We start from the raw sequence: 13,090 nt of genomic DNA, 5'->3' as shown, positions 1-13,090 counted from the left end.
AGATATCAATGACATACTGTGTGTTTATGCTCCGTAGTGTACACAGCAACAACCCAAACGTGTCTGAGTGTGAGCGCAGCGAGTCGGTCTCGGATGTCAGCTCCTTAGAAGGGAGCGACAGTGTTGTGAAAAATATTTCTTAATGTCTTGATTTCTTTTTAATTTTTGTTTCAGATCAAACTGTTTTTAATATTAGGCAAAGATAAAAACAAGTAATTAGAAACCAACAAACTTGTTTCACCACTTGAGGCAAAAAGACACCGTTGAGTACAACTGGGATACCAAGGCAGGTGAGGAGAAAATAACCATAGCGGGTGATATGTGGGCAAAAGTAAACAAACTGGCTCAAGCAAATGTCGCTGGAGCGCTTGTTAGTTGCACTCCTTATGACAGCAAACGGTGCAGAACAGTGAGTAACGGCTAATGTAACTGCATCCGTCTCACTGCTATTGGTACTATAATGGTGTGGCTGCTGCTGGCAAGTTGTGGTAGTAGAGTCACTCTTTGAATTAGGCAGTGCGTTATCAATGATAGCAGGTCATGGGAAAAGGAGGATGGAAAACGCACTTAATTTTCCTTGAAATACTGTGACTGAATTCTGAGGCTATATTGCCAGCTGCTAGGGTCAAATCAACGGATTGGTTTATAAAACTGTATTAAACTATGTGTTTGGAGCACCGGGCCATTTCCTGTTGGCCTGAAGGCCATTTTTACCTGCCATGAACAGCGAGCCATGGCTCAACAGCAAGAAGGAGTGAGTTGACAAGCTTATGAAGAGTTTCATTTTAATGTTTAATGCTTTGTATTTCAGTCTAACAAATATTCTAAAATGTAGGCTGTTGGTATAAGATAATTGCTTTGTGTCTATAAATGCTATGACTGCTGAGTTTTTGTGCAGAGTGATACATTTGATCCAAGGTAAATAAGAGCAGGTGTCCTTAAACACACACTGACATTGAGGATAATGCTAACATCTAAAAATTGAATGTTGGTATCATACTAATAACACGCAGGGACAGAAATAGGTGTGCAAGTCCTTACTTTACAGCTTTTATAAAGACATCACCTTCCTTAGCTCATATTTAAAATGATTAACAAGCTTAAAGATGACTTTAATTATAGTTCTTTTTTCATATTGGTATTTTAAACATTGTTTATCGAACCGCAATTTCACATTGTGATTCATCACCATGAAATACTTTCATTTTCAAAATGGCAACATAGCTACATTCTGCTTTTTTAATAAAATTCAACATTTTTAAAAATGTGTCAGAGCCGAGTCTCTTGCTGACATTCACTCTCTGTAGATTTTATAGAGTAGCAGTGACAGAACACACACTCCACTGGTTATCAAAATGAACAGCAGGCCAGCAGACTTCTAAAGAGACGAATCAAAGGCTATAAAACACTTCAAAAGGCTGCTGAACAAGCCGGTGGCGTGATGATGATGAAAAAACAAACTGTTCTGCGTTTGTTTGAGAGGGGGAAAAAAACACCTGGAATAGCACAAAGGGATGTATAGCGAACACAGTGAACTTCTTTTAGATACACTGACTGAAGCACAGCTTACACAGATGGGAACCCTGACGTGAGAAATCGTGAGGGTTCAGAAGGTCAGAAACTCAGATGTGAGACGTGCATGATGGCATGATGGTCAGCGTGGAAAGAAAAGCTGCAAGACTTTGCTTGGCGGTTGGCACATTAACATACAAAAGTCGAAATCTGCAGCTGATTATCAGTCCTCCAAGCACTCAACCTGAGAGAGGGGGGCTGCATGACTCAACTGCACAAGTATGTGTAGGTTTACAGACCATTCCTTCTTATACAGCCTTTATCCTCAGAGCCCCAGATAGCACTAATCACACTGCAGCCTATTTTCATTTTTCTGTAACGCGGAGGTTCAGGCAGGGTGGATTTTTATGCTGGCTGGAGAGATTCCTGATCTGATCCTGATATGGTCATGCTTTCTGTAGAGAATCACTGATACATTTGCTGAGAGTTACAATGTTTAAAAGTGCTTACAAAACACCCTCAGTTTCACTGAAAGTTGAAACTATTCCCACTTGTAGAAACACTATAGCCTGTACTAAGAAACAGAAATCGCACCGAGTTTCCCATGAAGGCAGTTTTAACTTAGTAGTTTTGGTTTGGGTAAAATTAACATAAAACGTCTTAAATAGAGGTGTCAGACACCAGGAAGCAAACGGTATAACGGTATAGAATAAATCTCGTGATGTTTTTCCTTTCTCTAAACTGTCTCCCTTTTGTGGCCCCAATTCTTACTGAAGGCCAAGGGTGCTGGACTCATTTCAGATGTGAAAGGGGCCAAAAAGCATAAAAAATAAAAAAAAATTAAAAAAATCCTTAAAAAAAAAAAAAAAAAAATTAAAAAAAAAAGGAAGAAGAGGAAAGTAAGAAGTTCATAAAAGTGGTGTGCTATGATTTAAATGTGGTATTTTGTGTTGGTTAATGATGGAGAAACCTAAACAGCCAAATATGGTAAGATTTAAAACTGCAGCAACACATCAGCGTGAAGAAAAACAAAAAGGTGAACTGTGGTGTCCTCATACCCCGTAACCATTTGTACTAGCGCTTGAGCCATGATGTACTTGCTGCAGTCTCATAAACGATAGGTGGTGCTAGTTTAGGAACAGAGGAAAGCAAAAAAGGAAACAAAGCCATCGCTGAAGATGCTTAGGTCACAAGACAGCTTGTGTGGCAGCAGTTGTGGAGTATGGAGAGTATGAATTACCGACACATCCACACAGGAGACAGGTGGATGTAAATGAAAATCAGTGAAAATTATAGCCAAAAACCCCCAAAATAAACTCATCCTGGATTAAGCGAGTCTTTACCAACTATGGGTGTGACATATAGGGTTAACTGGGCAACTAGGACCAGAAGAATCCACTAGAGGCCAACCTTCAGCTAAAAAGATATGAGGTGCTGTCAACGAATAGTCTGAATTTGTTTACATAATCAAATACTTGAAGTTCTTTAGTCTTGCTAACGCTTTCAGGGTATTTTTATACGTAAAAGTAACAGCTAATAGCTGTAGCTTGCACATGAAAAAAAATACATAGCACCTGTCAAGTATGAGGTTGTATAAGAGAGAAGTGGGGCATAAATACCTATTTAAATACCCACTCACAACTGATACAGTGGCATACTCGGGAGCTGGCAGGTGAAAGAGCATTTAATGTTTGACTTGTGTTCCTATATGCGCAGGAACACTAACTTTTACATCACAGAAGGACAGAAACAAGTTAAAAAAAATACCTTTAAAAAAATAACTTTCAGTATAAAAATTGAGGTAAAAACTGTTTTCTTCAAACTGCTGTTTAGGCAGTGCACATACAAGAAAAGCTGTTTTCAAGATCAGCAACTTGCCCATGACACCCTTGGGCTACATGCAAGTCTCTTCATTTCATACAAATTAACACGAAACATAGAAGGAAAAGAAGATTTGAATAATGTAAATCTAACGGTTCCGGAGAACAGCTTAAAAACCACACAAAATGTCAGGGCTTTTGTTCATATGACATGAAGGCAGGGGATTCACATTGCTTCTTCCAGCATGTTTCACCATTAAAGCTCAATCAGCATGAACCATACCATGCTCTTTGTTTACCATCTCCTTTCAGGCTGCAATCAGTTTGACTGCAGCCATCCTGGACTCCTCAAAAATAGCCCTCTGTCCCCATGTGGGTCATGAAGGGAAGGATGTGGTAGCGATGAGGGTAAGGGATGAGTCTTTTCTACTGACAGATCTCCTGCGCAGTGTGCTGAACACACAGCTTATGTATCATGTTTGCACACATTACTAAGAATAGTCACTGTACTTTGACAAAGCTCGAGCAAGGAAGGAGAAAAAAAAAAAAAAAACTCACTGAAAGTAACCCCAAAGTGAACTTTTTTTCAATAATATTGAGCACTTTTTAAGACACTTTACAAACATCTGCTTGTGACCCACACATCTGTGACAGTTATTCACCTCGATATTTTATTGCCATCAATTCCAAGCAGGCGGGAATAAATTACTGGACACCATTTCTGTCATGACACTTTCAGAAGTACAAGTGATAGAAGAGTATTCACACTTCTTTTGAACAATCTGTACCAACTATTTTGAGTATGTTTAAAATTATATGCTCTAAATCCATATGGCGTACTAAAAAAAACTAACAAAAAACTGAATATGGAACGGTTTCCAAACAAATACCAGAGCAATCCGCTGCTTCTTCAGGCAGACTTTCATCCTGTGGCTGAACTCCAACTCAGACTAGAGCTGGTCACCATTGTTCTGTTGATTAACTTGGTGTAGCAGCACTCAAAGCAACTGTCCACTTGATGTAGATTTTGGTTAAAGTGGATCTTCAGAACCTGCGCTTTGTACTATGAACCAAGTTCAACATACCCAAGATATGAATTCCTCAAAGTTTCTTTTTGGGGTGGCTTAGGCTCAAGATGTACAGCAGATCATCCATCAATAAGAAGGTTGGCGATCCGATCCCTAGCTGCTCTAGCCTCCTTGCCAAAGCATGCAAGATATGAGGTTCCTGACAGACATCTCTCTGTTCTGAAGTCTTTTGCCCCACATGAACCATAATCCTGCTCTGTGAATCATCGTTTCTTAAGAGGTTGAGCAATTCTAGAGCACTCAAAACTACGCGGTCACAAAGAGGATTCATTAATTGCTAAAACCTGTTCACCTGCGCGTGATTTATCACAGCATGTAAGCACAGAGACATTGAAGGATGTCTTTAAGAGCAAACTATATGTTGCTACATATAAAATGTAGCCCTTAGTGGAGGAAACATATTAGGGCTGCATACCCAGCTGTCTTGTGTAAAACAGGATTATTTAAGTTTACTGGGGCTAAGGGCTTTAAGTCCACGAAGACCTTGAGCATAACTGAGCTATGAGAAGAATGTTCAGAATTTTAATTAGATCCAGGATATTTTTAACCAGTAGCCTGAACCTGTCATCAAACTCTGGGCCCATTTACAATAAAATATTTAACTGAAGGGACCTAAGAGAAAAAGAGCCAACAAAAGTACTGATTTAAGCAGACAAATAGGGAGACTATGCCCTTTTGGTTGATACATGAAAGACATACTTGCCAAAACCAAATTAGGTGCTTAATGCTCATTACTCACACTGAAACTGGATTTCACAAAAAGTCATGGACCTATTAGAAACCAAAACTAAGAGGAAAAACTATGAACTGTAAAGAGAGGTGTAGGTTATTAAGACCGAAGCCTTGATGGCACAATGTCAGTATTTTTCTTTGTTTTTTCATGTTGGGTTAGGTCAGTGATGCCATTTACATCAATCAACTTCCCTGTGAACTGGCTGAAACTGACTCTCACATTAATATAGCAATAAAACTCAAGATTCAAGGATAACCTTTATTGTCAAAGCACTGCAGTGCAGAAACAATGAACCTGGGTAGGCAATCCTTGGTTAGCCTTCACAAAAAGTGGATTCTCTCCACAATCGTTTATGGTCACTGGACTCAGGGCATTTCTTTTCTTTCTGAAATCTGCCACGGTCTCCTCTGTCTTGCTGTTGAGCATAAGACTGCTACTGGAGCTGCCATGTTCATTACCTTTCGCCTGTGTGTATTCTTATTGTTGGAGATAAACCAATGTCTGTTGGGTCATCTGTTCTGTCATCTTGTTTGACAGTAAAGATTATGGATAAAGAGTGAATACAGAAGAAGGCTCAACCTAGACCTCCTGGGGAAGGCCTGTGCTCATGGTGATAGTGGGAGATGTGTTTGAGTAACCTGAAATTCTATAGAGGGTTCCTGGAGGTACGGTTACATTTTTCTGTTTAATGCCATGCTTTACGTCAACACTCACTAGAGAATAACTCATGCGTCACCAGACCGAGATAAGCCAACGTTTCTAGTTAGAAATTGCCTCGATTGCTGTGACAGTCTCTGTGTACTGATAAAAGGCATCTATCCATCTATTTTCTGCCTCTTATAGGACAAAACAGCTGAGCAGAGTGGAGGTTTGCTAATGACTTGGAAGTCTGGAGCTATTGCGGTGATTACTGGTTTATTTTCAGGTAGCATTAGCAAAGAAATATCTCCAGTGCGGAACAGGGTAAAGCCCTGAATGCATTGTTTAGATTTGTGTAAACACAATCCAGTACATTCTTGCGCCTTGTATGACGCTTGACACTCCGGTGAAATTAACGAAAAGGTGTTAGCTTGGTTAAAGTCCATAGTGACAGTGAAAACTTCTTCTGGATGCAAGTTCTGATATTTGCTAATGGCAAAGTGTAACATTTCATGTACTAACATAGCATTAGTTTGCAGTGTTATTTAGACTGCAATTATCCCTTGAGATGATAGAAAGGCCAGGACCTAACCATGATGTATTCTAGGTCTGGAATACACCATACAATCATACTTTGCAATGTTATTCTCAGTTGTACTTCATCCAACCTTTTAACAATGGAGCGAATATGGTTGGATGGCAAGAAATATGGTTGGATGTGGTAATTTGTAAGGTGCAGCCTTCAGCCTGGAATATATCCCCGCTACCTTTATGATGTGCTGCCATCAGGGCCCTTATTTGGCATCTGTCTGCTTGGATCGTAATCCAAGCAGATCACGTTACTGGAGAAATCTCAAATCAAATTAATTTTCACTCAAAAATATGAGCTACAAGCAAACACTATAAGACTGAGATGGCTGTAGGTTACTTCTACTTCAATGGCGAATTGAATTTAACTCTTTAACATAATAAGGTCCAGGCTGTCATCACTGATAACCCCAAGCTTAACTCTCTGCTATCGAAACATGTACTTTGTTTTTAAAAAACTGTTCTCAGAAGACTTGGGAAACAAAACAAAATTATCATTCTAACTGGAACACATCAAAAACTATTCAAATGCTTTTTGCCTAAAAGGGGAAAAAACAAGGTGAGGGTTTGTGTCATCACTGATGAAGTTTTAGACCTCACAGGGTTGACTGGGGCTGAATGTCAAATTGGATACTGGAAAGTGAAAAGTGGGTGAAGTACAGGAAACTACCAAAGGTGTGAAGTTCCTGCATTGTCATGCTTGAGTTCTGATACAGCGAGACTGTATCTATGACACAGCCTGACGGGTACTTTCCCAGAAATATGAAGAGATGTAATCATGACACAGACCCTAACAATATGCAGTATAAACACAATATTTTGATGAGCACAAAGAAGATAATGGGATAATGTGAATTTTCATAACTCTAACAATCCGTGTATGGACTTGGCCGGTTATAAAGTGTCCTCTTTTCCACTGTGTCAGTAAACATAACACTTCAAGTTAAACATGATCAGTTTCACTTGTGATAGCTGAGCAATGCAAACACACCAGCCTTGAGTATAAGTGCAAACAACATCACGATGGCAGGGTTTCAGCATAGTGTACTACAAATGTAGTTGCACATGGCCTAGCAGCACACCACTAGTCTAACTTTTCTTCAAATTGAACAACTATTAAGAGTTCATTCTAGCTCACATGTGCCACTCTTGCACATGAAGGCACAAAAACAGCCAACAAAGGATTGTGATGTTTTTGTTGACACATGTCCAAAAAGACTAAAACTAAAGAGAATTCCTCTCTTACCATTTTAATACATATTATTTTTTAACTTAAGTTAGATTGTGTTTCTTTACCAACTAAGGCATTTTTACATGACTTGTTTTATTAGTTTTTGTTTACCATGTTCCAAGGCTTACCCTCCAACTAATCTGCACTTTCACCTACGTGTGTCATTGTTTAGGCAAAAAGGAGAAATGCTCTTAATTTTGTCCTCCTATCAATCAGAAAGAACACGAGGTTTGGTTGCATCATCGTCTAGTTAACCCAAATAATTCACCAACCCACCTTCATAAATCACTGCTTATAATCTGAGAGCCACTCCAAAAGAGCACAAATCACTAACCCCGATTTAATTCATCCCATCATGCCATTCCAGTAGGCTTCGAACTGTCATGGATAATTCACTACATTTAGAAAATCAAACAAAGCAGCATTCCTCCCCAGATCCTGGCACCACAAGCTTTCCTCCAAATGAAATCTACCCCAGCACAAAAGTAAGAGAAAGCAAATATCCAGGTGAGATATAATAACACTGACCAGAGGCTAAGTGACAGCTAACTAAACTCTGTTAAATCCTAGCCATGACTAATTCACTTATGAGATTATTAAGAAAAATTACACCAACTAGGAAAGAGTCTGAAAAAAATCTATTAAATATTTTACAGATCAAAAGTTGCGAGTAAAGAGTTAACATCTCACCATCTGATCCAAACAGGTCCGCTTCTGTTGGTCCTTATTATGATGTTCAGGGCCAGAACATTAGTAATAAATACTGACACCAACAAACCAAAAAACTGCAGCATACCATGAAATGGATAGCTCGTAAACAGTCAGGATGCGAGTCATTTCAATCACGTTTGCGGGGTGGCAGTAGTCCTAAGTGTCCTGTGGTGGAGTCTCATCCATCTGGGATGGACTTTGGAACGTCAACACAGGAATGGCAAACTAAGACCAAGCAATGCCACAGCTCCCAACAAACAGCAGTTGGTATTTTACCGAGTCAAATAACTAGCAAGGTCTTTTGTTGTCAATCATTACACAGTCAACAGAGAAATGAGCTTACAGTGAGGGTTCATTGAGGTCTGAGAGCTGACTGGCAGGCTCTGTGGTTACACACTCTCCTCCTGCTGGGTGCTGTACGCAAACTGCAGCTCACGTAAACACCCACATAGCAAATGAGATATGGTGCTTGACCTGTTTAATGTTTAGGTTTCGGGGATTTAAAATGCTGACTTTAGTCAAATAACAGCAGCTCACACTGAAATATTACACAAGAAACTGAAAAAAAATAATTATGAAAAACACATGTATGAATGAAGTCTGTACCAGGGATGGGCAACATCCTTCTTCAGAGGGGCAGACTGATTTTGATTTAGTAATCAACGAGCACCACACTGAATAACATAATACACATTGTTAGTGGTTTTTCCTTCATATTAAAAGGACAATCCACATTCTCTTCGTTTTAAAGTTCAGTCAACACCACACAGTGCGCACCGACCCTTCCCATCTCATTTTCCTGTTTTAGCAGGCTGGTCGCTGTTACCCTCATCCTGTGATTGGACGAACTAACTCCACCGTCTTGAACTGCAGCTGGTGACGGTCAGCCTTATTCTGCTGTGAGCTGCTGCCCAGAGCTCTCTGAGGCAAACCATAGCCCAAGATGATGGAGCTTGAGTCCATCCGAGGGATGAGAGGCTCAGTGAAGAATCAGCTGATATTTGCTTTTTAATGCAGGTGCACACTGTTCCTGTCCAAGGTACACTTTTTAAAAAAAATGTTGTTTTAAATAGAGAGAGAGCAAGAGAGAGAGAGAGAGACATGCAAAGGCCCCCTGGGTCGGACTTGAAGCCGGAGCGGCCGCTCTCAGCCGTATGGCACGTGGTCAGTGCCCTCAAGCTACACTTTTTATTGATTGTTTTTTTTGTTTAGTTTTTTTGAAGTGGGGAGGTTGTTTTGTTTGAGGACATCAGCAGCCCAATTGAGATCGTCAATTTGTTGTATTTTGTCCATGGGTGATCTATGACAGCTATTGAAAATTTACCAAACCACTAAATATAATCATTTATAACATTTCTTTAAAGTCCTTAAATCAAAATTGAGCAATACATCAGACTAAAACTTTGACCTCTACATCCCTATGAAAAATCAGAGCATGGCATCACTGTCTGAAAAAAAAAAAAAAAACATTTAAAAAGATGAAATTCAAAAGCTTGACTAGATTTTTTTAAAAAAGCATTAGATCCTGCTCTCTGACTCACAACCTCAGCACTTTAACTCTTACCTGTGTTTACTATAAAAAGACTAAATGAAAATATTTACCTTGGTTATGAGCAGTGGCTCCCGGTGTTCAAGTCCCCCTCTGAGCGTGAACCCCCACGGGGCACCTCCTGACAGAAATACTTCCACCAGCTTGAAGCTCTCACAGTCTCTGCTCCTCTGATCCAGATCTCCTGATTTCTGCACCACATGCCAAAAGCTCTCCGTTTCTGTACAGCGCAGATCATTTTTATATCCTTCAGCATCCATTGTACTGCTATAAAAGTAAAAAAAAAAAAAAAAGGAGAGATAGATATCCAGTCAATATATCATAATGGGTACCGCTCTAAAATAATAGTTTACCACAGGGGACTGTTTCCATAAGGCTTATTGTTTGGTCCAGTCTATTTCTAACGCATACCATTTTAGCACAGTTTGTCCCAGTGATATGCTGATGACACAAAGCTGTAACTCCCATTGAAATCAACTCAATTAACTCATCACTTTCTGCATCTCTTCCACTGGCTAAAAAATAAACTACTGACTTTTTATTAATAATGTGTCACATACCAGTGGCTGGAAAAACTTAAAGACTCTGAATTAGACTGGTTGATAAGATGTTTCACTGTAAATTAAGAGCCATGTAACCACTACAGTTTGTCACCAAGATCACACAAAAACTACCACAGCCATACAGACACTTACTACAAACACTATACGCCTCATAGGATTCATATCTTCCTTCAAAAGACATAAGTTCTTGAGGTGAATAAAGGGCCTAAAGGTCATAGAATAAAATGCTATCTTTTAGTTTGAGGCATTTTGAAGATCCGTAGGACTAGAAAAGCACTTCATAAACACCAGTTCATCTCCAGTTTTCATATGAGACAACATACATGATGCCATGGCTATTGATACATCAGTATAAATCTTTCCTGGCGTATACCACAATACCTGTATTGTATTTTGTTGATATTTTTTACTAACTGAAGTCCCTCTATTGAGCTTTTTACTTGGCAATTATTTGTTAATTTTTTTTTTTTTTAAAACAGAGCTCATTTCTTTGTTTTACTTTTTAAAAATGTTATAAAACTCCTTTATTTTGTTTATTTTTACCTTACTGAGCTACCTTGTCTTGTCAAGTTTTGTACTTTATTTGAGCTATTTGGCGGCATGTTATATTTAATGTTTTGGCTGCTGCAACACCGGCTCAACTTCTAACCAGGATTCCTTCTGTCCTCCAAATTCCTGAGTGTTGACCATATTGAAAAAGTCTTTTAGCACAGAACACATCCTGACTAAAAGATGGGCCTGGTATCAAAATGTAGGTTAAAAAAAAAAAAAAAAAAAAAAAAAAAAAAAAGGGAACCTTTGAAATAATGTAACATGTTTTCACCAGCCACCTATCCCATATGCAGATATGTCATATAAAAGTCTACCCAAAATTTTGCAGTTTTTGAAGTTTTCCTCCAGTGAATCATCAGGAAACAGGCAAAGGTTCCAGAGTGCCAGTGACTGTTTCTGTTACTCTGTTTCACAGACATTAAATTGATACAGCTGCTATTGAAACTCTGTTATATCCCATGATAATGATGCTCAGAGCTGATTATAGAAAAAAAAAATGGCCCAAACAAAGATTTTGGCTTTTGATTGACTTCGCAGTACTTTGTGACAGAGCATAACGTGTTTTTCAGCCATGAAAAACTTATGTAGATATCTCCAGTTGATATGAACTTATGAGGGTTTAAAAATGCTTGAAAAAACTACATTTCAACCCACCCGTATGTACTTCGAGGCACTCCAATTCTGAAAAAATTCAGGAAATGAAGACAAAACTTTATTTAATATACTAAAATTACTGAACAAAATAACATAAGTTGATTTTATATGAAATGAGCCACAGTGCAGATTAGATTATATAAAAAAGTGACGAGACAGTAAACAAATTAAGAAATAAAAGGTAAACTGGGAAAGTAAAAACACTTTGGAAGCTGAACTGAGCGGAACTATAAGAAATAAAACATATTTAAAACTAAATAAAAACGCCTGAAAAATAACGCGGACTCTGGTTACAGTGACAAAACATTGGATTTAGGGCTCTTATTTTGAAAGGAACCTACCACGAACATGCAGACTTTCATTTATTAACTTCTTTAAGTGATAAAATATCTTCTACGTCCATCTGTACGGAGCTCTGCGAGACTAAAGCAGGAAACCTGTAACACCTGTTGTTGTCAAACTGCAGACAGGGTGATTTAAACTTAATGCTCTTACGTGCGAGAGAATTAAACGCACCAGCAGCACAATGGAAACCATCCAGCTCAACCACCAAATAAGCCGAGTAACACCGACCTGGTCGCTCACATAGGCAACACAAACTTCGTCCCACACCAGCAAAATCAAAGAAACTCACCTACTCCATGAGGTGCGCAGCTATTTTGGGAAAAATATTACAAAAGTCGCTCTGAAACGGCGGACCTTACCTGAGAATCCAAGTTTTGGATGAACCGGTGAACAGGAAAGCTTCGTCGGGTTGGCACGGAGTAATATCCCAGGTTTACGTTACACATACTTCATCTTTTTTAACTGGTTTTATTTTAAAAGGAACAACTTTTTAAAAAAATAAATCGTACGCTAACTCTTAAACGAAGTGGCGACCTTACGCTGTTTCAAACGCAGCAGCTCCAGCCGTATCCTCCTACTTCATGTTACAAACCGAGAACGACACACTGACACACTCGGGAGAGGTTAAATCAGCTAAGCTAAACTAGCTCCATCCATGGACTGCAGGGATAACAAGTGTGGCAGAACAAAGCTGCAGCGCAAGCGCGACACCTACCGTTAGCCAAAAGGAAAGGCGGGAAGAACAAGCAAGTGTAATCTAAAACGGCTAATTTTAGTAATAATATTAAATAAAAACTGACAAACACGTTACGTAGTAACTATACCTATATTTCTACTTTCCCACTTTATTTATCCAAATAAATAACCTCTTATTTTGGTTTTAGTCATGGACAGAGACAGAATTAAAATCTGTGGGAGAATTCTTTTATTAGCTAATGAGGAATTTGAATGCAGCAGCACATCTCAAAGAAGTTGGGACAGGTGCAAAACAACTCTGGAAAAGTAAGAAGTACTAAAATAAAACAGCTGGAGTAACATTTCATAACTAATCAGACTGTCAGCAGTTCAGTACCATGATTGCATATAAAAACAGCAGCTTAAAGAG

The 13,090-nt window shown here is 38.9% G+C and overlaps 1 protein-coding gene across 3 annotated transcripts in view; it reads right to left on the bottom strand.

Moving 5' to 3' along the window:
• shroom2a (shroom family member 2a) overlaps positions 1-12,658 on the bottom strand; it is a 48,150-nt gene extending 35,492 nt beyond the window's left edge. The window contains exons 1-3 of one of the 3 annotated variants that reach the window (XM_086282207.1): positions 12,345-12,658; positions 11,641-11,667; positions 9,925-10,138 (exon numbers count right to left, since the gene is read on the bottom strand). In XM_086282207.1, coding sequence (XP_086138333.1) covers positions 9,925-10,131 — 207 coding nt within the window. In that variant the 5' untranslated portion in view covers positions 10,132-10,138; positions 11,641-11,667; positions 12,345-12,658. The remainder of the gene's footprint in view (positions 1-9,924; positions 10,139-11,640; positions 11,668-12,344) is intronic. The other 2 variants (XM_086282208.1, XM_086282209.1) reach the window with 2 other exon arrangements.
• Between the last annotated feature and the right edge of the window lie 432 nt (positions 12,659-13,090).

Source organism: Aulonocara sp. 'chitande type north' Nkhata Bay, linkage group LG23, assembly GCF_057382095.1.
Source record: "Aulonocara sp. 'chitande type north' Nkhata Bay isolate Kocher_YH1m ecotype deep benthic linkage group LG23, A_spYH_male_GT1.1, whole genome shotgun sequence".
NCBI classification, from domain to species: domain Eukaryota; kingdom Metazoa; phylum Chordata; class Actinopteri; order Cichliformes; family Cichlidae; genus Aulonocara; species Aulonocara sp. 'chitande type north' Nkhata Bay.
Note: the sequence above shows the minus strand (reverse complement) of the source record. Positions and strands in the feature narration are given on the sequence as shown.